Here is a 23,215-nt window from a genome sequence, read left to right as displayed (position 1 = left end):
GGAAGGCATGCCAGCCCCTTCTCTCTCTCTCTCTCTCTCATCTGGCAAGATTAAGGAGCCGATTAGGGCAAATGATTGCCCCTAAGTGCCCGGAATTTGAGATTCAGAGACGGAGTGGGTTTGAAGGCAACAATATGCAAGGTGTTGCACGGACATGGCATTTCAGAATGGACGTTCTTGAGGGTAATATTACAACAGGCAGGCGGGGGTGAGGACACCACTAATGTTATAAGTAAGCTATTGTTTCAGCGAGAACATACACAAGTGTGAATGGTACCAGGGAGGAAGCAGTTTATTTGTTGATTTGGACACAGAGGTGAATTTTTGTTTTCTATTTTGGTTATAAAATTACAAGTTTGCACTGATGCAGAGCAACAAATCTGGGACCTGTAGCTTATAATTTATGAAACAGATTTTCGGAAACAGTTGGCAGTTCTAGCATATTTCTGACGGTTAATTTTTCTTTTGGAAGACAGAGTTCCACGTCCCTCTGTCTCAGTGTTCCCCTCCTCCTCTGCATTCAGCAACAATTCAGAGGGAAAAGCAAGCCACCTCTTTCCCCAACTGAAACTGTTCAACAGCACCCTGGACCCACAGAGCAAAGTTTACGTCTCCAACAGTGTCATTCTCACCCCCTTCTTCAGCTGCTTCTTTCCCCAACCCCCGCCTCACAGTTTGTGCTTCTACCCTGCAATTGGACTGTCGTCTCTAAAGTCGCCTTAATTTCCTCACCTCTTCGCTTTGCTCTTAAGAATCCTTTCTGAATTTGCTTCCCTTTCTTTGCTGTATTCCAGCCATGTTAAGACTAAGTTAAAATCCCCACCCCTTCCAGAAGGCCCTCCAGGATCTTCACGCTCAACCTCAGGCTGAAACAAAGGACACTCCTCTGTGCGCACACACACGGTCCCTGGCTGCCCCCAGAGATGGTGACTCATGGCCACCTTCTCATGTCTATCACCACGCAGAAGAACGTGCTCTCTTGCGTGGCAGGGGAGGTTTCTTTGCCGTCTTTGTATCCGCACTGTCCACCACCAAGTTTTGTCCCAAGGAGGTCACTCCATAAATATTTACTGACTGTTCAATAATGAGATTCAGTAATGTTCCCTAGTTTGCATAGGCTCCGGGATGGATATAATCTCCATTGTCAAACTTAAGGGAGAAGTGATGGCGAAGATCATCCTTTACTTAGAGCAGGATGCGGGTCAACCTCTGGGTCTGAATGGATTTAGTGGTCAAGATGGGTCTGGGTGTCATATTGTGAGGAACCTCCAAAGGGCACAGTAGTTTCTGAGACATAACACTGTACCACATTAACAAGAAGAACAGTGTAATCTTCGATGTCTGGTAGGGCCCAGGTGAAACCCTGTAAGAGGAAGCAAAGTCAGATGTGGCTGAGACTAACCTCAGTTGAGAACTCTCAACACAGCAGGTGCTCTGTATGCTGCTCCATTTACCCTCAATACAGTCTTCTCAGATTGGTCATTTGGCTACACTTTACTATTTTGTCAACTAACATTTTAAGGAGTTTAGCAACCTCCCCAAGGTCACCTCTCCATAAGTGGGAAAGACAGGGGTTGGTCTGATACTCAAGTATGGCTCACAGCAGCTTTCCAGCCCATACTGGCTCATGCCTATGAAATTCTAAAGTTTTCTTTTCTCTGCAAAATTTACTGAGTAACTCCAAAAACCAAATATAGAACAAACTGTCAGAGAAAAAGCTGTGTCCTGAAATCTCATCTGTCCCTCATTCATGTAGAGTTGGCAGGAATGACTTCAGAAAGCCACCAAAGAGAAATTGGGAGAGCATCTGGAATGCTTTCCCAAGTTGGGCCTTCTCTTGCGACAGCTGGTGGTGACCACCACAGTTGATGGCTCAGCTGTAGGCTGAGTCCTGCACACGACACTGTTGAACTAGCACTTGAAACTTCTGTTCAGAAGCGAACCCTTGCCAGAGAGCACTGGGCATAATAAGCCTGTACTCTCACTGTGGCTTGGCATGAAACAGAATGTGGGGAAACTGACGGTTAGCTCTTGGCATCTTCACTCTTCCCGAGGTCCGGCCATTCCAGGATGAGATGTTGTTCCCAGTGACACAGGTACACATTTGGAAGGAGGGTGTCTGAGAGAGAAATCTGGTCTGCGCCAATCCCTGCCACCAGAGGGTCTAGTGAAATGGCATGATCCTCACCATAATGGAAAGAATGTCTCTGGGACCACACTGGATTTGCAAAGGAGACTCGGTTCAGCTTCCTTGGACCCTTTGAGTCTAGCTTGGGCCCTTCCCAGATTCTTTGGGATTGCAGATTACCAAGGTTAGGTTGGGTAACAAGGTCTTTATTAATCTGGTTTCAAGCCCTTCAGAAAAACCTGAAATGATCAGCTACAGACATTTATTGGAGATTTACTGTGTTCAAACTCATATAATTAGATAGTAAATATTTAAAGCCATGTAGGGTATTACCCCTTCCCTCAAGAAGACAATCATTTCGTTGGAATAAACAGGCAACTAAAAAGAAACATGAGATGAAATAATTGACAAATAAATATTACAGTCAGTATGTTATAGATGTTTGGAGGGGGGGAAAGTCTTTGTGGATTTGGAGAAGCTTGAGAGCAATGTTTCTCAATCCTAGGTAGAGATCAGAAGAACCATGGTGATTTTAAAAAATTTGTGGCCTGATCCCATGCCCCTGAACTTTACAATTAATGGGATTGTGCCAGGGAAGATCACTGGCCATTTTTGAAGCATGCTGGGATTCTCCTGGAAGATCGGGGTTGAAGAACAATTCTTGGATGACATTGTAAATTTCTTGAAGCCATGGGCTATGTCAATCATATTTGTTTGGTCATATCTACAGCATCTAAACCGGTGCCTTGCAGTGGTAGGTGCTCAGTAGATATTAGGCTTAACTAAGATTTGACCCAGACCATGAAAACGGATAATGTTTATATTAGAAGAAGAATATATATTCTTGCTAGAGGAAAGAGGATGAGCAGAAGTGTAGAGCGGGAAGTGTTCAAGTTGCCGGGGACGGTGGATCAGGTAGGGAATAGATTTGACTAAGAACAGAAGGTTCCGGGGAGCCTGGGGGGCTCAGTTGCTTAAGTGTCTGACTCTTGGTTTCGGCTCTGGTCATGATCTCACGGTTCGTGAGCTCGAGCCCCACAATGAGCTCTGCTCTGACAGTGCAGAGCCTGCTTGGAATTCTCTCTCTCTCCTTCTCTCTGTGCCCCTCCTGCTCTCTCTCAACTAAAAAAAAGAAAAAAGAATGGAAGTTTTCATAGGAGAAGGACAACTTATAAAACAGCCTTGTACATTGGCATTCAAATGTGGAACGATTCAAATGTCAGAAATGTGCAGTGGCTTGGAATTCATCGGGATACTAAATCATGGGTGAACAGAATGGCAAGTAAACAGTCCTTAGCTTCTTGAAGAGATTATAGTCACTGACCAGGTCATAGAATTTTCCACAGTAGCCATTGGCGAGTGGTTTACTCCAACCCCAGGGTGGTTTTGATGAAAGTTCTTAATACCTAAAATAGGTAAATCATGACCCATTGCTTTTACCAGACAGGCAAGTTATTGTCATGTTAGGGGCCAACATGATCGATTACCCCACTGGCTCCTGAAATAACTGCAAGGGTCAAACCATTCAGCTGACCCCTCTGCAGTGCGTGGGTATCACATGCAGTTGGCAGCTAACATATCTGAAAAGAACAAATGGTACTTGTGGGGATGGAAGCACAGTTTTTGTACAGGTTCTGCTCTAATAGCAATTTCATTAAGGCCCCGGTTTTTCAAAGTGTTGGTTTCTGACTTTTAGGGGAGAGGAAACTTATGCACATCAATCCGCTGAACTCCACCAGGCTCTCCATCTGCCTTAGCTTTATCACCCTTGGAAGGTCTTAGCAGACCAGTGGTAGAAAAAGAGAGAGAAAAAAAAGTCAGCCAAACGAGAAATCCTTGTTGGAAAGTTTAAATGCCCAAGTCATAGTCTAAGGAATATAGCCGACATCTTGTGCAGCACGAATCCTCAAAAGCAGCCTGCGGCCAATGCCATTAATGTGACCCAGCCTCCCCTGAGAGAGACATTCAGGAGGGAAAAAGGCAAGGGGAGACCCTGTGAAGAAGCAGCTCTATAAATATGCGCTCTTGCTAAGAGCATGCCTTAAGAGAACACTGCAGGGGCCAAACCCAGGCCATCTGGGGCCAACACAGAGGAGGAACCAGAGAAGCTGGGGTAGAGGAGTCGGCTCTAGGGGGCAAATGCAGGAGCAAAATTAACACCTAGGCCAGGCCAGGCCAGGCTGACAGGAAAGGTCCGGGGAAGGGACCGGAAAGAAAGCGGAGAATATGGAGACTCAGCACTCTGTACGAGTGCAGGAAAAAGGAAACAAGCTTTCCATTTGCCCCACATGGCCCGCCTTTTCTCTGGTAGAGCCCTGCACTAGCTTAATGCATCCTTGGCAGGACTATTTACTTCCTCCATCAGAGGGCATGCACGTAGAGGGACATGTATTCACATCCATACTGCCAGGCCACAAGCAATCTCAGGTACTCTGCCGGTAGTCAGCAAATACTCATTAAATGAAGGACACGCTGACAAAATAAACGCATGCTAAGATCTTAGTTTGGAAATAAAGTTGTGTTCCGGCTAAAGCCTGGCGTGAATTAAACTTCATGAACATCCAATAGTTCGCGGCAGCACCCAAATTCTTCCTCTGCTGGTTGACTGTTCTAGCATGTGTTATTCCCAGGTATGTAGGTAGAAATTTGGGAGGGACTAGAAATATCCAATTTGATTAGGAGGGTGGTAGATAAAAGAAAAATAATAATGAAGTAGAGCTGAGAAAAGGAGGAGGCAGGGGCGGGACAGATTCTGAATAAGACTTGACGAAAAAGGTGCAAATTAGATGCAAAAGGGAGAGGCAGACACTGACATTAATTGCCTGCTCTGTGCCAGTTTCTGTGCCAAGGGCTTTCCCTGCATTATCTCATACATTCCTCACCACAATACAACCAGGCAAATAACGCGGCCCCATTTAACAAACGCAGAAACTGGAGGCTCCAAGAGGTTAAGTAAATTACTGGGGCTCCCAGAGCAGGCAAGCAAAGGAAGCCAGGACCCAAACAAGGGCTGTCTGCCCTCAAGAGTTCTCCACGCTGTCACTGGGCGTGAGTGCGGGGCCAGCACTTTTGTAATGAGGAGGGCAGAACAGCTAGATGTGCTTCCCATTTTCTACTTTATCTCTAGGGAAGAAAGTTAAGTGCCAAGTGAGACATGGGGCTTGTAGACATACGTAAGCAAGTCCCTAGACAGCCACTTACCTGAATATTTTATCAGAAGGCTGTTCTCCCAAAACCAGGTCAAAGCCCCGCTGAAATATTGTGTAAGGCCAAGGCCTAAAAGGAGAAACATCATTCAATTAAAGTCAACTCCACAAACACTCTCTGAACATCTACTTCGTGCCAGGCACCATGCTGGGTACTGGAGACCCAAAGACACGGAGGCCTCATCCCTGCCCTCAAGGATCCCACTGACGGGAGCTCACGTAAGACCCTGAATGCTGGAGCCAGACCAAGAACAGGATCAACATAAAAATCACCGAACCACTAGGAAAGTGGAATGTAACAGACATGACAACCACAGCTACAGAGACAGTAAAATTATATTAAGGTGGACCTCACGTAGCTGTAATTCACGGTCCTTCTGATGTAGATTTAACTGACACTTAGCTTTGCCTCACTTAAAAAAAGAGGGTCAGCATGACTTCTTGGGAAAGACGAAGCCTCTGGAGTCAGACGGTTCTGAGTTCAAACTCTGTTCTGCTGTTGGCTTACTGTGGGCAAGTTAGTTGCCTTGTTCAGTCTAATTTCCTCTTTGGTAAAAAAAAAAGAGTCTGTAATAGGTGCCTCCAGACCACTATGAAGATTAAGCAAACCTCGTAGGCCAAAGGCACAGCTCATACAGGGTCCTCGACATGTTCCCCTTCCCTCCTCAAAATGACAAGAAGGTTGACAGGTTCCAGATGTTTTCAAACATTTTAATGCCATTCCTCCAAACAGAAACAGTTGAAATGGTATTTTTTAAATGATTCTTAACTACAAGTCTCCCTTATGAGCTTCTAGGTTCTGTCACTTATAATTGAAAGTAACAAAACTATTTTATTTAAATAGTATATATATCTTTTGACTAACCCAAATGTCTAATCAAAAAGTATTTACTCATTTGAGGCAGACTTAGGAAAGCCCGCGATTGTGCTGGGTACTAAATATTGTACACTCTGGATGAACTGAGCCCTTGTTCCCACGGAACCCAATGATTGAGGATTTTACTGGAGACTAGAAAAAGTCAGCAGAATAAATTGACATAATTATGATTTGGGGCTAAATCTAATGCTAGGAACCAACCCAGTGGTTGTCAGTGTGGGTGCCATCACCCAAGAGAGTGCATTTGGGGACATTTATGGTTGCTCTCCCACGTAACGATTGGACACAACGATTGGAGGACACTGCTGGCATTTAGAGGGCAGGGCTAGAAAGGCTAGAATCGGACAGTGCTCAAGATAGCTCTGTGCAACAAAGCATTTCCGTATGTCCTACAAACTACAGAATGCCTCACTACACATTTACATAGGTTAAAACTTGCCTATCATGACCTGAGCCAAGATGCTAACTCCATTTACACATAAGCACAGAGCAGCTTGTACTGCTTTAACCTATGACAAATTTTCTGGATGCATAACTATGATGTAAATCGAGGGAAGATTATACATTGTTACTTAGAAATTTTACCAAGAGGTGTTCATAAGTTTGGAAAATCATATCATTGTCTGCAATGCTGCTCACGATCTTTGAATCACCAATACAGCACATCTGGATCAGCAGATACTGCTCTTGGACATATCGCACATCATATGTTACTTTACTTATTACATTCTGGTGAATCTACATTCGGGGCAAGTGTCTGTCAACTTTATTAAATTCTCCTGTTGCAATAGTACCACAGCATTTACACATTAGAAGCTACTCTATCATTATAAAGCATTTTCTTTTTATTTCTCTTTTAAACACTGTTAAGGCATTACATTTATTTTTGAAATCTTGCGTATATAGATTTTACTACTTGTGAATTTCATGAAAGGGGTTAAAATATTTGTTCTATTTCATGTAAAGGGGTTAAAAATATTTGTCATAAAACAGAGTGTTGGGTCTGACAGGGTTGAACACCACCAACGTAACTCAACTAGTTAACCAATTAGCCAAAGGAGTCAGTATTTGCAAGGGGAGCTCCTGGGACTATAAACCGAAGTGGCTGGGATGAATGCATTCTCTTTTATGCTTACTATTTATAAACACTTTGTTTTTGGAATTCAATTTAGAAATACCCTGAAGCAACTAGAGTTGGCTCCAAAAAGGACCCCACACTGTATTATGAATAACCCCTGCATCAAATCAACAGCTCTCCCCCCATGTGTCTTTCATGTTTGTTCTGTTCATTGGAGGTGAACCCACAGAGAGGGGTTTGAATATGATTCTTTTTTGCTGAACAGCGAGTGGTGGCTTATGAGCTGCTAAAAATTATGCATTAATTGAAGAAACAGTCTAGAAATCACGAGGGGAAAAAGTCCCATGTGATCCTTGACACCTAGAAAGGGGAAATACAAAGAGAGAGAGACAGAGACATAACTTTATCTCTCTGTTGGGCAAAATAGCATTTTATTTACTATTAGTTTGATAATTTTAAATAACACACATTTTGCCTTCTAGTCATCTCTAGTGCTCGAAACTGGTACGATGTGTAATTAAGAGTTAATTCTTGGCATGGATCCTAGGTTGTTTGAAAATATATGGTGAGGAGCCAAATTTTAGGACTGGCATTGATTACAATGTGAACAATTAACTGCGTAGAAGAACATAAATAAACCTGTATTCGAGCCATAGGTAATAAATCAATGAGCCCACTGATTAAGCACACATCAGCATGTTGCTAGGTAGGTCAGGTCAAAGAGCCTTCCTGCTCTCGAGGGGCCTGGAGATCGAGAAAGACAACTCAGAATCCAAGGGCGCAGATGTGCAGGGTAGAGCTTGCCCAGATCACAATGAGAGGCAGCAGGGCACGTCAATTAGGATGTGGGTTCTGGAGCCAGTCTGCCTACTTCACATTCCAGCTTAGCCACGAATCACTGTGCGATCTTGAGCAAGTCCTTTAATCATTCTGTGTCCCCATTTCCTCACCTATAAAGTAAGGCGGATGGTAACAATTATATCCACTTGGCGAGGTTGTTATGAGGCAGAACTATTTAATATAGCTAAAGGGTTCAGAACAGTGTTCTGGCATTTAGTGAGTGTCCTATAAGCATTGGCTAAATTAGTTAAATTTAGCAGTTACCCGAATCAAATACAGATATTCTAATAAGAAGGTTCTCAAATTTCTATACAGGAACGAGTGTCTTGCCCTAGGGTGCGAATGCCGTGGCAATACCAGGCTTGAACTCGGGTTGTACATGTATGTGTGTGGCCTGGAGAGGAGGCAATGATGAATATGGGAACACCAAGGCCCCACTCCCCACCTCCCACCCAGTGGTCACGTCACAGGACACTGACTATACCGTGTTGACATTAAGTATGGGGGGGGGGGGGAGAGCGTGTGTGAAACAGCGAGAGAAATCAGAGAGGTGGGATTTCCTATTTGATTTATTTAGCAGATATTTATGGAGGGCCTATTGGGTGTGAACTGTGATACCAGGCAACAGGAGTTGGGAGAGATTCTTGCCCTCAAAGGAATCTACGGTCTTTCTGAAGAAACACATCTGGCCAGACAGAAGAGAATGGAGTAAACGGGAGGAGGGACGGAGTTACAGGAGACCAGCTAAGTGGTACTGCAGTGGTCCAGCACTCCTCCCGGCCACTGGGAAGGCTGGGGGTTGGCAGGGCATGGGATGACAGCAGCGGGGAGCTTGGTGCCCATGAGCGGAGAGGCTACGGCAGGGGTGGGGGCGGCATACAGGAAAAGGCAGGGGGTAACACGATGAAGAGCTGGACCTGAAAGCCCCAAAACCGCTTTGGGGCCGAGTTATCCGTGACCAACTGAAAGAGGGAAGGCCTCTGTGTCAGGGCTGTCTGGGTACAAGTCCAAGTAAGACAATGGAACTGGCCTCACCAGAAAGAGGCCCATCACTGAGACTCTCCTATCCAGGTTTAAATGGAAGTTGCCATTGGAGGGGGGTGCCTGGAAACCGGGCCCCAAGGCCCTCAGATTGTCCCTCTCCTCTCTTTGTTTGGTTTTTCACCTTTCAGGCTTTATTCTCTCAAAAGGCCAACACCCATGCTGGAGACTTGGTCTCCAGCAGCTGCCACTCCTGTCTTTCCAGGGTCAGGCCATAGAGGAGATGTCTCCCCTCCTCATTAGGAAAACATAATCCACGGAGGAACTGCTTGACAGGTCCCGAATCACGTGAGCAAAGCAGACCAACCTCTGGGGCCAGGGAAGGAGAGGCATCTAAGCAGAGGCAACCCCTGTTGGGTTTTCAGGGCTGGAGCTGGGGGGGAGGGTGAATGTCAAACACATTTCCACCCCAGCTTCTACCTGCTTGTGGGGCAAGAGTGCTGCCTCCCTCAGAAGTGGGTGGCATTACTGAGCAGACTGAGCCAATACGAGTTTTGTGGGAAGAGCACAGGGCTGGGGAGTTGCCCACGGACAGCATCAGGATGGATGTGGGGCAGAAGGTGGAAACCTGCAGTTGGAAAGAAGCTTTGCTCTCTTGACTCCAACTCAGAGGTGTGGGCTCCAACATTCTCTGTCCTGCATTGGATAACCCAGTCCCCTCTTGTTAGTTTGGGAAAATTAGCAGAATCAGAAGTCAGGAAAGAGTTGATTTGTTAATTTCTTCATTCTGACAAATCAAGACCCTGAAGACTGTCCTCCTGTGTGGGCAGCCATAGACGGCCTAGATTCAGGGTCACAGGCCAGCAGGGGAACCATCCGGAACCATTGCCTCAAGCAGAAACACAGTCCGTGCAGCAGACAAGCCCCACAGTAATGCAAACTGGTATGCTAGAACTATTCGCAATCTTTTATTTGCCTCTTCCTCTCTCCCTGGCTCACACAATACCCAGTTTATGCAGAACCTTTCCTAAGCCCGGGCAACTCCCAAACTTTCAGCTACTCTCCTCACCCCTTCCTCTTCTTCTCTAAGACACATCAGTACTCATGGGGTTCTCCCTTTGGTCCTGGTGTTGGGCTGGGCCAGAAGTTGGCTGTGGCCTTGTCTTGACTTGACTGGGTGGGCGTTTCTTCCATGACACCACCTAGACCTAAGTGAGTCAGTGACCACTCTGCACGGTCTGCTCCACTGGATGAGCCCTCACACTAGCTCTCCCAGTGCACAAAGAGACCATTTCTGTTGCAAACGATTTCAAATTCTGCTTTTTGATCATGTGCAGCCTTCCACTTAACAGTGGCACCTAGAAATGGAGCTTGAAAGCTTTTGGTCGGCATGTTTGGTAATGGGCTTCCTTGTGGAGAGCTCCAAACTCATTGCCTGGGAGGGAGAGGGGGAATAGAGATAGATAGATAGATAGATAGATAGATAGATAGATAGGAGGGAGGGAGGTGGGAAGGAAGGAAGGAAGGAAGGAAGGAAGGAAGGAAGGAAGGAAGGAAGGAAGGAAATAAGCAGAGGGGATAGAGAAAGCAGAGAGAATACATACATGTATGTATGTACGTATGCACGTATGTGGGGGTGGGATGTGTGTGTACACAGTTCAGTGTGGACAGAGGATGCTTCAGCTGTAGGCATTGATAAATAAGGCATATCATGGAGCTTCTTTTGAACTTATATTTTCCTCCACCTGTCACTAAAGAGAGTATTTTACAAATGAAAATTAGGTGTCCATAGTTACATAAAAGCACATCCTTTTAAGCTTGTCTCTGGCCCACATTCAGCTAAGTTTAGGGTGGAAGCATAGTCTCTGAAATTCCAGCCCAGCTAGAGCTACACTACAGGGCTCTGGTTTAGAAGATCATACCCATATGTAATATGACAGGCTTTTGAGCAAACGTTCCTTTCCCTGGCTAGGTAAATGCATTTGCAAGCAGGGAACGGTGAAACAAAGAAAGAGCAGAGGTTCATTAAAAAATGCTTCTGGAAAGAAGGTAGTTTGCAAGATATACAGGAGAAAAGGTGAAGAGAAAAATGATAAAAATGACTTTTCCAGCTATGCCGTTGGCTGAAACATTCCATGCCTCAATTTATCCTAATGATAAGAAGGGGAGATTATTATGTGCCACTGTCTTCACAATCAGTACCAGTTCTGGAACGACTGATGTCTCAATTATTTGCTAAACCCATGGCTTTGTCACAAGTTAAATAATAAGGATAATGATGCTTGATGTATCCATAGGATGCTTTAGGGCCTGGGGGCCCTTGCAGATTTCTTTCTTTACCTGGAATTTCTCCCCCTCTCATTTCTGTGGGTAACTTATACTATTCTTTTAAGTCTGGCTTAAAAATTACTTCCCAGGGGGCGCCTGAGTGGCTCAGTCAGTCGAGTGTCCTACTCTTGATTTAGGATCAGGTCAAGAACTCACGGGTTCATGGGATTGAGCCCCGAGTCGGGCTCTGAGCTGACAGCACACAGCCTGCTTGGGATTCTCTCTCTCTCTCTCTCTCTCTCTCTCTCTCTCTCTCTCTCTCTCTCCCCCCCTCTCTCTGCACCCCTAGAAATAAATTAATTAATTAAAAAATAATTACATCCCCAAATAGATCTTCCCTGGTGCTCCAAGACTAGGTCATGCCCCTTATTATATAAAACACCCTGCACTTTTCTTCAGAAAACCTATAAATCTAATTAATGTATTATGTATTCGGTTACTATTTGCCCTCATCAGATACAAAGAGCCCTGCCATCATTTTTGCTCTCCCTTCACTGTCTAACATCACGCCATCACAGAACAGGCACTTGGTGAAGAGCCAGATGACATGACAAATGAGGCCAGACCCGGTCTGAGTCTGGGAGGACGCAGTCCCACTGTGCCACACGGCCTCGGGCAAGGCACTTAATTTCTCTCAGCCTCAGTATCTTCATCTATAAAATGTGGAGAAAACAGTAGCTGGAGTCGTATATAAATGAGGGTGTATATATTAGCACAGTGCCTGCCACACGGAACAAATTCAACGACTAGTAGCTACGGTCATTATAACCAACACCACCATGTGATGAATAAAAACGCATTCCTAACATTACGTTCTACTTAATTTTTTTCTAACGTTACATTTCCAAAAACAAAAAACAAAACAAAACAAAAAAACCAAAACACCATGATGACCGTGGTATATTTTACAAACTCATGTTACCTTTAAGCATGTAAATCTCATGTAAAAACAAATTAAAAATTGATTATTTAATGTCTGTTATTTAGAAGTTTTTATGTAGCAGAATACCGTATTTGTAGGTTTACAAATACCAAATTCGTAGGTTTAAAACCCAGCTCTACCACTGACTAGCCCTCTGCCCTTGGTTAAGGTCATGAAATCCTGCCACCAGAACATTCCATGCACTTGCTCCCGTCATGCCCAGTCCCATCCTGCCCCCATCTTTCCCCGACATTTCAGTGTTTGGCTCACTGTCCTCTCTGACACTTCGCCATAATTTTTGGTGACTTCAGCAGCCACTAAGATGATGCTTCCAATTCTGAAACCACTCAGCACCTTGACTTTTCTTCCTAAAGGAGCCTGTCCTCCACCCCTACTCCCATGGTAAAGCCTAGACTACCAATGTCTGCAACCCTTCCTTGGTCATAATTTCAGGAGTCCCAATATTTGATCATCACCTCCTACCTTCCTAGATCATTCCTCCTAACACCAGAATTATCTACGCTCCCGAGACTTAAAATCCATTCATCCAACCACCATTTTATTGACCCTCACCAACCTCACGTATTCTCCCCCTCTTCACTTATATTAAATTCTGTGGCCCCTTATTGGAATCACATGTAACCCCCACTCTCGCCCCTCCACCGCTTTATCATACTTGTCTAAAACACTCCAACTCTGGTTCAGCTCAACGACCCTGTGGCTCCAGTCCCGTCTGCGCAAATGAATGCAGTTGGCAACCAGGCTGATCGGTCTCATTTTAAATCCCACACCAGTGACCTCAAGTGGGTTCTGAACACTGCCTACATCACACTACATTTTCCTTGTCTGTTCACTCTCCCACTCTCTAGATCATATTTCAAACCTTCTTCTTTCTCCTCAAAACCTCCAACCCCTCCTCCCTCATCCTTACCCTCGGCTAATGATCTGCTTCCTACGTAACTGAGAAAGCAGAGGCAATCAGATTAAAAGCTTGTACCTCCACATCCACCCACCTACCTGCCTCTTGCCTATTGCTTGGCCCCTCTTCCAGTAATTAGGCACGAACACTTTGTGTTCTATCCAGAATGCTACTATTGCAACTAACCCTCTGACATCTTATAGGCAGTGCGACAGAAGGGAAGGAGCCCTAGGTGGAGGTTACAAATCCCAACTCCCTTCTGCTACTATGACTTCAAGTGAACGCGTGTGCCCCACGGTCTCAATTTCTTTACGTGAAAAATGAAAACCATGAGGTATATAGCATATCCCATAAAACAAAGCATGTAGACATGATCATTGATAATCTTTGATCGTTCACGTGAATCGGGTTTCTGCTGTTTTATTCTATACTTTGTGTGTATGTGCATGTGTGTGCTTTACAGAAATTAACTCAGGTAAAACAGTGGAAGCCGGCAGAATTCCTGCCTCCCTGTGGCTCAGTTTTCTTGTCTATAAAATGGGACATTAACAGTACCCACCTGACCAACTGCACAGGATTAAATGATCTAAAATATGTGCCAATTACTCATAATGACCTTGGATATATGGTAAGTTCTGAATAAATGCTGGATTTTATATTTCACACATTATCGGGAATGCTGGTTCTAAATGTCGAAAAGGGTTTTTCTTGAAGAAATTTTAGATATAAAATGATTTTGAAAATGACAATAATGAACAAAATGTTGAGACTTCCTGCCCCCCCACCCCCCGCAATTTTAGAAGATAAGAATACAGCCTTGAAAAAAAGGGGCAATAGGCAAAGACAAAGGCACAGTATGATGGTTAATTTTATGTGTCACCTTGATTGGGCCGCAGGGTGCTCAGATATTTGGTTAATCCTTATTCTGGATGTTTCTGTGAAGGTGTTTCAGATGAGATCAACGTTACAATCAGTAGACAGAGTAAAGCAAGTTGCCCTCCCTAGTGTGGGTGGGCCTCATCTGATCAGTTGAAGGCCTGAATAAAACAAAAAAGCTAAACCTTCCTTTGAGTTAGCGAGATCGCCTCCTGCCTGATCAACTTTGAACTGAGACATTAGTTTTCTCCTGCCTTTCGACTCGAACTGAAACATTGCCTTTTCTTGGGTTTTAAGCCTGCTGGCCTTCAAACTGGAACTACATCATCAATTATCCTGGATCTCAGGCCTTCGGATTCGGACAAAAACTATACCATCGGCTCTCGTGGGTCTCCAGCTTGCTGACTACAGATCTTGGGACTTGTCAGCCTCCATAATCACATGATCCAGTTCCTTACAATAAATCTTTGTTTTTCTATATTTGTGTCTGCAGCTTCTAGGTTCTGTTTCTCTGTAGAATACTGACCGATGCATACGTATAAACACACACCCACACACATACACAACTCTAGAATCCACGCTTAACCTTTTTGTCAACACAAAGCATTTCAGGGGGACACAAGCATGGACCCCAGGTAAGGCAGGAGACATCATTGCCTTGACCCTGAACACCTGCCTTATGGAAGGAGAGATACATGTCTGCTTCTATAACTCAGGGGCCATCACAGAAGGCAGACACAGAGTCTATCTGCCCTCAGATGGAGAAAGTTGGCGCAGAGACTTGGAGTTCCCCTGTATGTTCTGGGATCGAGGCTGGTATAAAGTAGAGGAAGAAATCTTGAATAGGTCAGAAAAAAGCTGGTAATAATAGCTGCCATTTTTTGGACATTTGTCACATGGCAGGCAGGCACAGCCACCCGGAGAGCTATCCAGCCTACAGTTACTATCCCCATGTTGTAAAGGTAAACAAAGGTTCAGCAGGGTTCAGTAAGTTGTTCAAGGTCACACAGCTAGTAAGGGGCACAGGTGAGTGTTATCACGGACAGCACAGCCCACACTTTCTCCCACACCTTGCTCCCCCTCCTCTCCATCAGAGGCACAGGGATGCTGGAGAGAACGTACAAAGACAGCATTGCATCTGCAGACAGGGATGTTACTTGGGTGCTGGTCTGGCCTGCCCACCACTGGCTTCCAGGTGCTGTGACAGGTGGTGCAGGTGCTATCTATAGCTCACAGGAGGGATCCCCTGCTTTCTTTCCCGTGTTTGTGTGGGGCAATTCTGACATACACCAAGTGGTAAAGTCACTTGTTTATCTGTCTTCCTCTTTTTTTTTTTAATTTACTTTTGAGAGAGAGACAGAGAGAGCAAGAAGGGGAGGGGCAGAGAGACAGGGACACAGAGAATCCGAAGTAGGCTCTAGGCTGCGAGCTGTCAGCACAGAGCCTGACGTGGGGCTCGAACCCACGAACCACGGGATCATGATCTGAGCCGAAGTCGGATGCTTAACCAACTGATCCACCCAGGCGCCCCAATCTGTCTTCCTCTTAAATGTTCTCTCATTGACCCAGCTACTGACTCTCCTTTCTCCCTGCATCTTTTATAAATGACACTTAGTAGAACGGCTCTCACACTTTGGGGTACATCAGATTCATCCCACATATGGGATAATAGTTGTCAAACTTTAGTTGCTCTCATTTCACATATCTAAGGTGAAGCCAAGCATCAGTATTTTTAAAAAGTTAGGTGGGTGATTGGAAAGCACACAATAGGTTGAGAATCTCTGACCTGATATGTGCCCGCTCACACCCCAGCCAACCTTTACGAATCAGTCTGGCATTCTGTAAAATACAACGGCCATAAAAACAGAAATTGCAACCTAGCCCAAGAATTCCCTGGAATCTGCTTTTAAATTTCTGAATAATAATGAGAGACGAAGCATATTGAATTCTTTCTCGTCCCTTTTCCTGATGAATTAAGATATCCCAAATCTCATTACGAGTACACGAGATGTACATTTGTTTTGTTTTTTAACTGTCAAGTCATTTTGACTTCAGTGAATCAACATTTCCATTAAAAGAGTATGCAGCATTGAGATTTTCATGCATTCATAAATGTATTCATAGGGACAGATGTCCCCTCCCCATAATACACACACACACACACACACACACACACACACGAGCCCATGCTCCACATGCATACACGTTCACAAACCCTCACGCTTGGCCACAGCCAGCTGCAACAATTGCTTTGGGGGAAGGAGAGTCAGATGCCTGGCAGGGCTCACAATGGCTCTCCTCCTCCTCCTCCTCCTCCTCCTCCTCCTCCTCCTCCTCCTTCTCTCTTTACCTCCTGGCAGCTGCTCTGGACACTGAAAGCCGACGTGCATGACGGGGCCGTGGAGAGCAGGGTCCCTTGTAGAGGAAATCAGCACTGGGTCTCCCATCACTCACACAAGTCACCCCACGGTCCAGCTTCTGAGGGTGGCTCGAGTCAGGCAGACCGCGGTGTGAGTCCAAGGCCTAGATTTGAGGTCCCTGCCAGCCCTGTGAAACTGACCAGATATTTAACCTTTCCACATCCCTCTTTCTTTTACTGTGAAGTGGTGGTAATAATAGCTGCCTGTTACTTACAGGGCTATAAGCAGATTAAATGAATGAATAAATACCGTTTCAGTGCAATGACTGAAGTAAAGTTGTCCTTTCCAAATGGAAGCTCTCTCCCTCCATGTCTCTCTGGCCTCTGAATCCGAAGGCTTGGTTGATTTTTACCCTGGGCTAATGCAGCTGGGGTTTCAAGTTCAATCCTCCTGAAAGCTTGTTAGTCTTGCTTACCACTGTCCATGGGCACAGCCTGGGCCGCGTGTCCCCGGACACCCATCTTTGCTCACAGATGAATCGGACCTGAGCTTGGTAATGGATCCGTGCAAATCCATCTCTGTGTGAGAGAAGCAGTGCGGCACCTATTCACCGCGGAGGGTGACCTCCCTGTAAAAGAGGAGGGTGCAAACCTGGGGTTCCCTCCTCCTCCAGAGATACCTGCATTCAATTCCCGTGAGAAGGTAGGGGGGAGCCAACAGCATTAACACAAAAGAGAAGAGAAGAGGCAGAGGAGGCCTAGGAGAAAAGGTAGCTTCCTATCTGCCTATGATTTTGCGTCAGGAGAAACTGACAGTGTAAATGAACCAGAGAAGAATCACAACGATATCCATCGAGGACCTGTATTTAGTATGGAGCTTTTACCCCTTCCCCAAAGTCCTTTCCTATCTCCTAGTTTCTTTCAGTTCTACTAATTTGTTTCACGATAAATTCAATTTCTCCTTCACATAGTCATTTATTTATTTACTTGAAACATATTAATTATCCAAGTGCCATGTAAAAAACAGTTTGCTAAACACCGTCAAGGGACACAGAAATGATTAATACACGTTCCCTGCCATCAAGGACTTCATCAATGTAGTGAGTCATTCCTTGAGCAGTTGTTACACACCTCTGAAGAGCCAGGCATAATGGGGTGTGCTGGGACACACGGATCAAAGGCTGGGTCCCTGTCCCAAATCATGGTCTGAGAAGAATGACAAGCAAACAATCCACGGTGTTTGGTTTGTCAATTTTTATGGCAGAGCAAATAAAAGCCATTGTTTATTGTGCATTTACTAGTAGTCAATGAACCAAGTGCTTGCTGCTTGCTACTTCATGTAATTCTCATACAAATGCATAGGCATTCTACTAAACCCATTTCACAGATGGGGAAAGCAAGGCTTAGGAGGGTTCAATAACGTTAGCCAAACTCTCACAGCTAACACGCGGCAGAGCCAGGGCTCAGGCGTGGCGTTCTCAGATGTCCCAGCTCTTGCTAGGACCTCAGTGGATCACCTCCACCCTGCTGCTTCCAGAGAAGGCAGGGGGCACTGAGCGGCACTGGCTGCAAGGGCGAACCCACACAGGTGTCCACATCCCCAGGCAGACGTGAGAAGGCAAGACTGAAAAGGCTGAGCTTCAACCGTGAGCTTGGGCAAGATGTGCAGCAGGCAGCTAGACAAGCAGGGTTGACCTTGCCCAGAGAGGGGAGCACAGAGATGGAGAGTGGGAGCGAAAATAGAGACCGCAGGAGCAGAATAGAGGTAACACCGGCCCCTGATCAATCACTCACTAGACCCATTCATCCATTCATCCCTGCTTCAGCGATAAGATCACCGAGGCTCAGAGAGGTTAAATGGCCAAAAAACCATACGGAAGACAAGCGAGGTAAGATCATTTGTTCATTCGTCCACCTACTTATTCAGCAAATATGTATTCATTGGCTGGCATGGGCCAAGCTCTGTGTTCCGGGGATACAGATGTGAACAAAAGCAAAGGTGGTGAGGTTCTGCTTCATGGAATTTATACTCATGAATAAATATAATCACAGTTGAGGAGAAAGCTCTGAAGGAAGGAATGCGGTCTTGAGTGTGTGTGGTCAAGGGCAGCCTGTCTGAGAAGGGGAAGGTTAAGCCCTGGGCTAAGAGGAATTTTACATACAAATTGCATCATGCCACTCCCCTCTGTTAAATTCCTGTCCTGGCCCTCAAGGCCTTCCTGCACGACCTGGCCCCCTGCTTAGCCCTGGCTTGCCAACTTCATCAGTAGCCTCCACCTCCCTGCTTGTTACTCTACAGTCAGGTTTCTGGAATGGGCCGGGATCATCCAGGGCGAGTGAGGCCTGGAGCCTCTGCCCCTCCCTCCTGCTCTGGCCGGTACCTTCTCATCTCTCAGCCTCCAAGGCTCCAGATTTCAAGTGACCCTGCCCTTCCCTCCCGTTAGCCATCCTTGATGAGCCGTCTGTTTCCCTCACTCTACTTCTCACGGCCTGTAAGTATTCTGGGACATGTTTGTTTTATTGTTTGTCCTAGTGCCTTCCCCACCAGAGTACACATGCCTTGAGGGCAGGAGTCCCCAAGGTTTCTGCAGCCAGTGGCAGAGCCTAACATACGGCACGAATGTCATTCCATGGGGAAAGAATGAGTGAATGATTTGGGTGATTACAAATCAGCAGAAGTGTGTGACATTAGAAACAGCAAGGTCTATGTGTGTGGTGTCTGTGTGTGTAAGAGGGAGGGGGGGAGAGAGTGATTGCCAGACTGAGTTTGACGTTTCAAGGTAATAATTATAATAGCATCATCAACTGACAATAAGAGCAGAGACAAAATACGTAGATACTTCCCTTAAGGCAGAAAAGGAAATGAGAAAAATGATATGGAAAGATAACAGGGTCAAGGGACCACCTAACATTTGAATAAGGGATAGAAGGTGGCCAGGCGTAATAGTAGATGCAAGAGAGAGTCGGCTGAGGGGCAAGACTCTACGGAAAGTGAGCTGAGTCGAAAGGACAAATCGAGGCAGAGTTCAGCTGTGGCACTGAGGACACAGCCACTTTCCAAAAGGGCAAAGATGAGGAGAAACCGCACGCAGACACAAGGAGGGCAAGGACCCTGAGCCACAGAGCTCTGACTTTGCTAAGTGAGATCTGAAGTTATGGGCTGAGCATCAGAGCCAGGATAGGACTGGATGATTGAGGACGGGGAAGAGGGTTCTGGCCCATGACGAGAGATGAGTAAGAAGACTATGACGTTGCTCTGAGTCCCTGGCTAGAATTCCAGAAGGACTACCCATCAGCAAGTTTCTTTGGGATTCTCCCCAGCTCGAGGAAGCCCCAGAACCGCACAGAAACAAACAGAAACAGCCATTATAAAGCTTGGAGCAAGCGAGGCAGGTGGGGCAGTGGGAAAAAAGGGTAGGGATTTGGGGGTGATTGTGAATGTACTTTCATAAATGGCTCATGTGAGGTCTAGGCTGGCTCAGGATGCATATAGAGCCAGGAGAGAGACAGGGGAGGATACTGAAAAATGAAGTCCAAGAGTAGACTATTTGGGAGGATGGAATGGGACAAGGAGAGGCTAGGGAGGCTGTGAAGAACTTGAGTTCGACAGCCTAATCGTGAGATGCTTTTAAAATACACTGACATCAAGCAGTGGCTCTGCCGGCCATCACCTAAAATCGAGAAGAACCAGAAGATACTGGTGACCTGAGACATCAGTTAGAAAGACAATTAACATGTATGGTTCTTCATTTGTGCATTCATTTAGCAAAGAGCTACTGAGGGCTTACTATGTGTCAAACACCACACTCATCATTGGGGAAGTGGAGTCAAGTAAGACATAGCCCCCTCCTCAAGGACCTATATAGTCTAATGAAGGAACCAGGTAAATCAGTGGGTTAATTGGCTTCTATGGGGAAGCAGCAGGAGGAAGGCAGAGAGCAAGGTTCCAAAACCAAGGCTTTATCAACTGCATGTATTCCAGGAAGTAATCACGGCCATGCGAACTGAGGGCAGATGAATCACGGTGACTACTTCTCCAATTCCATTCAGTGACTGCTGAATGCATCTAGTACACCAGCTGTTCTTGGCCACAGCGGCATCAGAATCCCCTCGAGGGCCTGCTGAAATTAGAATGGCTGGGCCCCACCTCAGAGTTTCTGATTCAGGAGGTCTGGGATGAACTGGAGAATGTGCATTTTAGCAAGTTTTTAGGAGAAGCTGATGCTGCCGGCCTGGGAATCACACTCTGAGAACCTGTACTAAGGGCGTTAAGCTTCACTGGGCGTCAGAATCACCTTGGGAGTTCTCAACCCCACGACTGTCCCAGAGACGTCCGATTTAATAGGTCTGATATGGGGTGTGGCCATGGACATGTTTCAGTACACCCAAGGAGATTCTAATTTGCAGCCCGGCTAGAGAACAATAGCATTGCTTTGTGACCGGCACTGTGAAAGATGCCCAGAACACAGAGCACAAAGACCTGGCCTAGGTCATAAGGAGTTCAAGGTCTAGAGGGAGAATTACACATATGCATATATTTACCTAACGAAAGGGAGGTGAGCAATGGACGTTTGGAAAAGTGCAGGGCGAGGCTGAGGGCAAGCGGGAAAAGCTAGAGTTGAGGAGGAAGAGGTGGGATTTGGAAAGGAGACTGGAAGAGAGGAAAGGTTGGACTCTTCCAGGGTGGTAAAGCGGAAAAGGAGCAGTGGTGATGTCAGGACAGGTGAGGTTTGATGATGTCCGGGCGGGGGTGGCTGCAGTCCAGGAACAGGAGAGAGCCTGAGAAGGCGCTTTGCTGGATAAACGCAGGTGGCCCGATGTGGCCGATGTGCCAAGGACATGGAAGGTGAAGCCTTCGCAAGGCGAGGCAGGACGTGGGCCAGGCCGAGGCTCTGGGCCCTCCAGTGGGTCTCGGGAAGCCCCTGAAGAGCTCCCCACGGTGGCCCTGGTACCCTCCCTGGGCTCTCTCCCTCACCTCACAGTCACAGCCTCCCCCAGAAAATCATCACAGCCCCCTGCTTTTTGTTGCTATTTTTCATGTAAAAGACAGATAGGAAAAAAGCAATTCGGTGCCTCAGTCTTGTTAGACTCGCAGTAGATTTCAATCCCCTTTACTTATTTATGGACCTATTTTTCCCAAGTGCTTCTTTTCCCTGGTATATTTGTAAACACCATTTTTATTCCTCTTAATCCGTTTGGCAGCATTAACTCATTCTGCACTCACGGCCCTTATCTTTCCCATGAAAAATGTTCACAGACGTGGTTAAAATTCACAGATTTTTCGTCTTTCCCAAAACTTTTTCTGATTTGGGGCTTGGGAATGTTTCCTTGCCTAGGCCAGGTTTTGCTGAAGGCAACTCACTCCTCAACGCAAGATACGTTTCCTACATTTTGCGTCTCAGTGCCCCCACGCTGCACACACGAGCTTTTCTCACACGCGCACTTAAAGCCTGGAAAGTATTCGCTCTGACCTTGGACTTGGGCACAGTGGTTGGGCAGCCTCGGGCCTCTGGACTAAACAAAAGGTTTCAGATCCCCGTGGCTGTCCCTCCTGCATCTCCTACTAGCCTCAGATCCACTCACACAAATGACAGCTGCTGGGCCTGCCCCTGTCGGATTGTGCCACTGTAGAATGTTCCAGCCAGAGCGTAATCCATTCTGACTGCCAGTGGAGACTTGAGGAAGTCCAGTGATTGTAACGGCTCAGCCAGAGGCAAGATAGAGAAAGACACAACAGCGGACGGGGGCTGTCCTCCATGCCTCATTGATACCGTGAAAGCTCTGTGATTTCTGGGGTCTTTTAGCATTCTCCAAGATGGGGCCTTTATTCTCCCTCCACACTGCTGGTGCAGCGGCCAGGAACAAAGGCCGAGGCTCGGTAATTGTTCAGCACAGACAGCAAGGAGAACGGAGTGTTTGAAAGTGCCATTCTGCAGCATTTGGCTTTTGATTTCCTCTCTCTCCAGTTTAAGTGATGGGGGATGGTAAGCATCGCTCTGGGGAAAAGGAAATGGAAGGCCTTTACCTCCATTAGAACCATCCAGAAATGAGACTCATTGCCCGGCAGTGAGGTTGCCATCATTGCTGAAAGCTGACAGGCTGGAGCCTTACTGGGGATGTGGAGATGATCGTAGACTTCTGGGAAAAAAACTGGATTTTAGGAGACCATAAAGCCCAGTACTGAGAGGCCACATCCCTTACCCACCTCCACCGCCACGTGTCCACTGAACCACTGCGAGCCTCAGCTCCCAAACTGCAGAGATTTCAGAAGACAGGACGCTTGCTGCCTCCTCGAGCAGAACGTTCTATTTTGAAATGGTGTTAAGCATTCAACGCTTTTCGTATCTGAATTAAAATCTGCTTCCTTCTCATTTGTACCTATTAGTCCTGGGCCTGGCTCTCCGCGGCAAAACCGAGCAAGGCTCACTTTCTTGCTACAGTTATTACCATGTGCTCCCTTCACTTCTCCTCCTTCTGCACTGAGCACCTCCAGGAGCTTTACCTGACCGATCTCCGGTCACTCTCATCTGGGTGCTGTCCAGCTTGTCACTGAATGGCCCAGTTCTAAACCTTGAAGGCTGTGACTGACCAGACCAACACACCACAGAGCAAAACTCACAAAGCCTCCTGACGACCCTCTCGCCCCACTCGGCCCTTTTCTGTACACTCTGATCCCACCAACCTGGTGCAAGGCCACCTTA

The 23,215-nt window shown here is 46.3% G+C and overlaps 1 protein-coding gene across 8 annotated transcripts in view; it reads right to left on the bottom strand.

Moving 5' to 3' along the window:
• ASTN1 (astrotactin 1) overlaps nucleotides 1-23,215 on the bottom strand; it is a 300,145-nt gene that overhangs the window by 92,325 nt on the left and 184,605 nt on the right. For 6 of the 8 annotated variants that reach the window (XM_027074277.2, XM_053209407.1, XM_053209406.1 and 3 more), the window contains exon 9: nucleotides 5,330-5,404. The exons of the other annotated variants lie outside the window; for them this stretch is intronic. In XM_027074277.2, the coding sequence (XP_026930078.1) occupies nucleotides 5,330-5,404 (75 nt within the window). The remainder of the gene's footprint in view (nucleotides 1-5,329; nucleotides 5,405-23,215) is intronic. 8 annotated transcript variants of the gene reach the window in all.

This window comes from Acinonyx jubatus, chromosome E4, assembly GCF_027475565.1.
Source record: "Acinonyx jubatus isolate Ajub_Pintada_27869175 chromosome E4, VMU_Ajub_asm_v1.0, whole genome shotgun sequence".
NCBI lineage: Eukaryota > Metazoa > Chordata > Mammalia > Carnivora > Felidae > Acinonyx > Acinonyx jubatus.
Note: the sequence above shows the minus strand (reverse complement) of the source record. Positions and strands in the feature narration are given on the sequence as shown.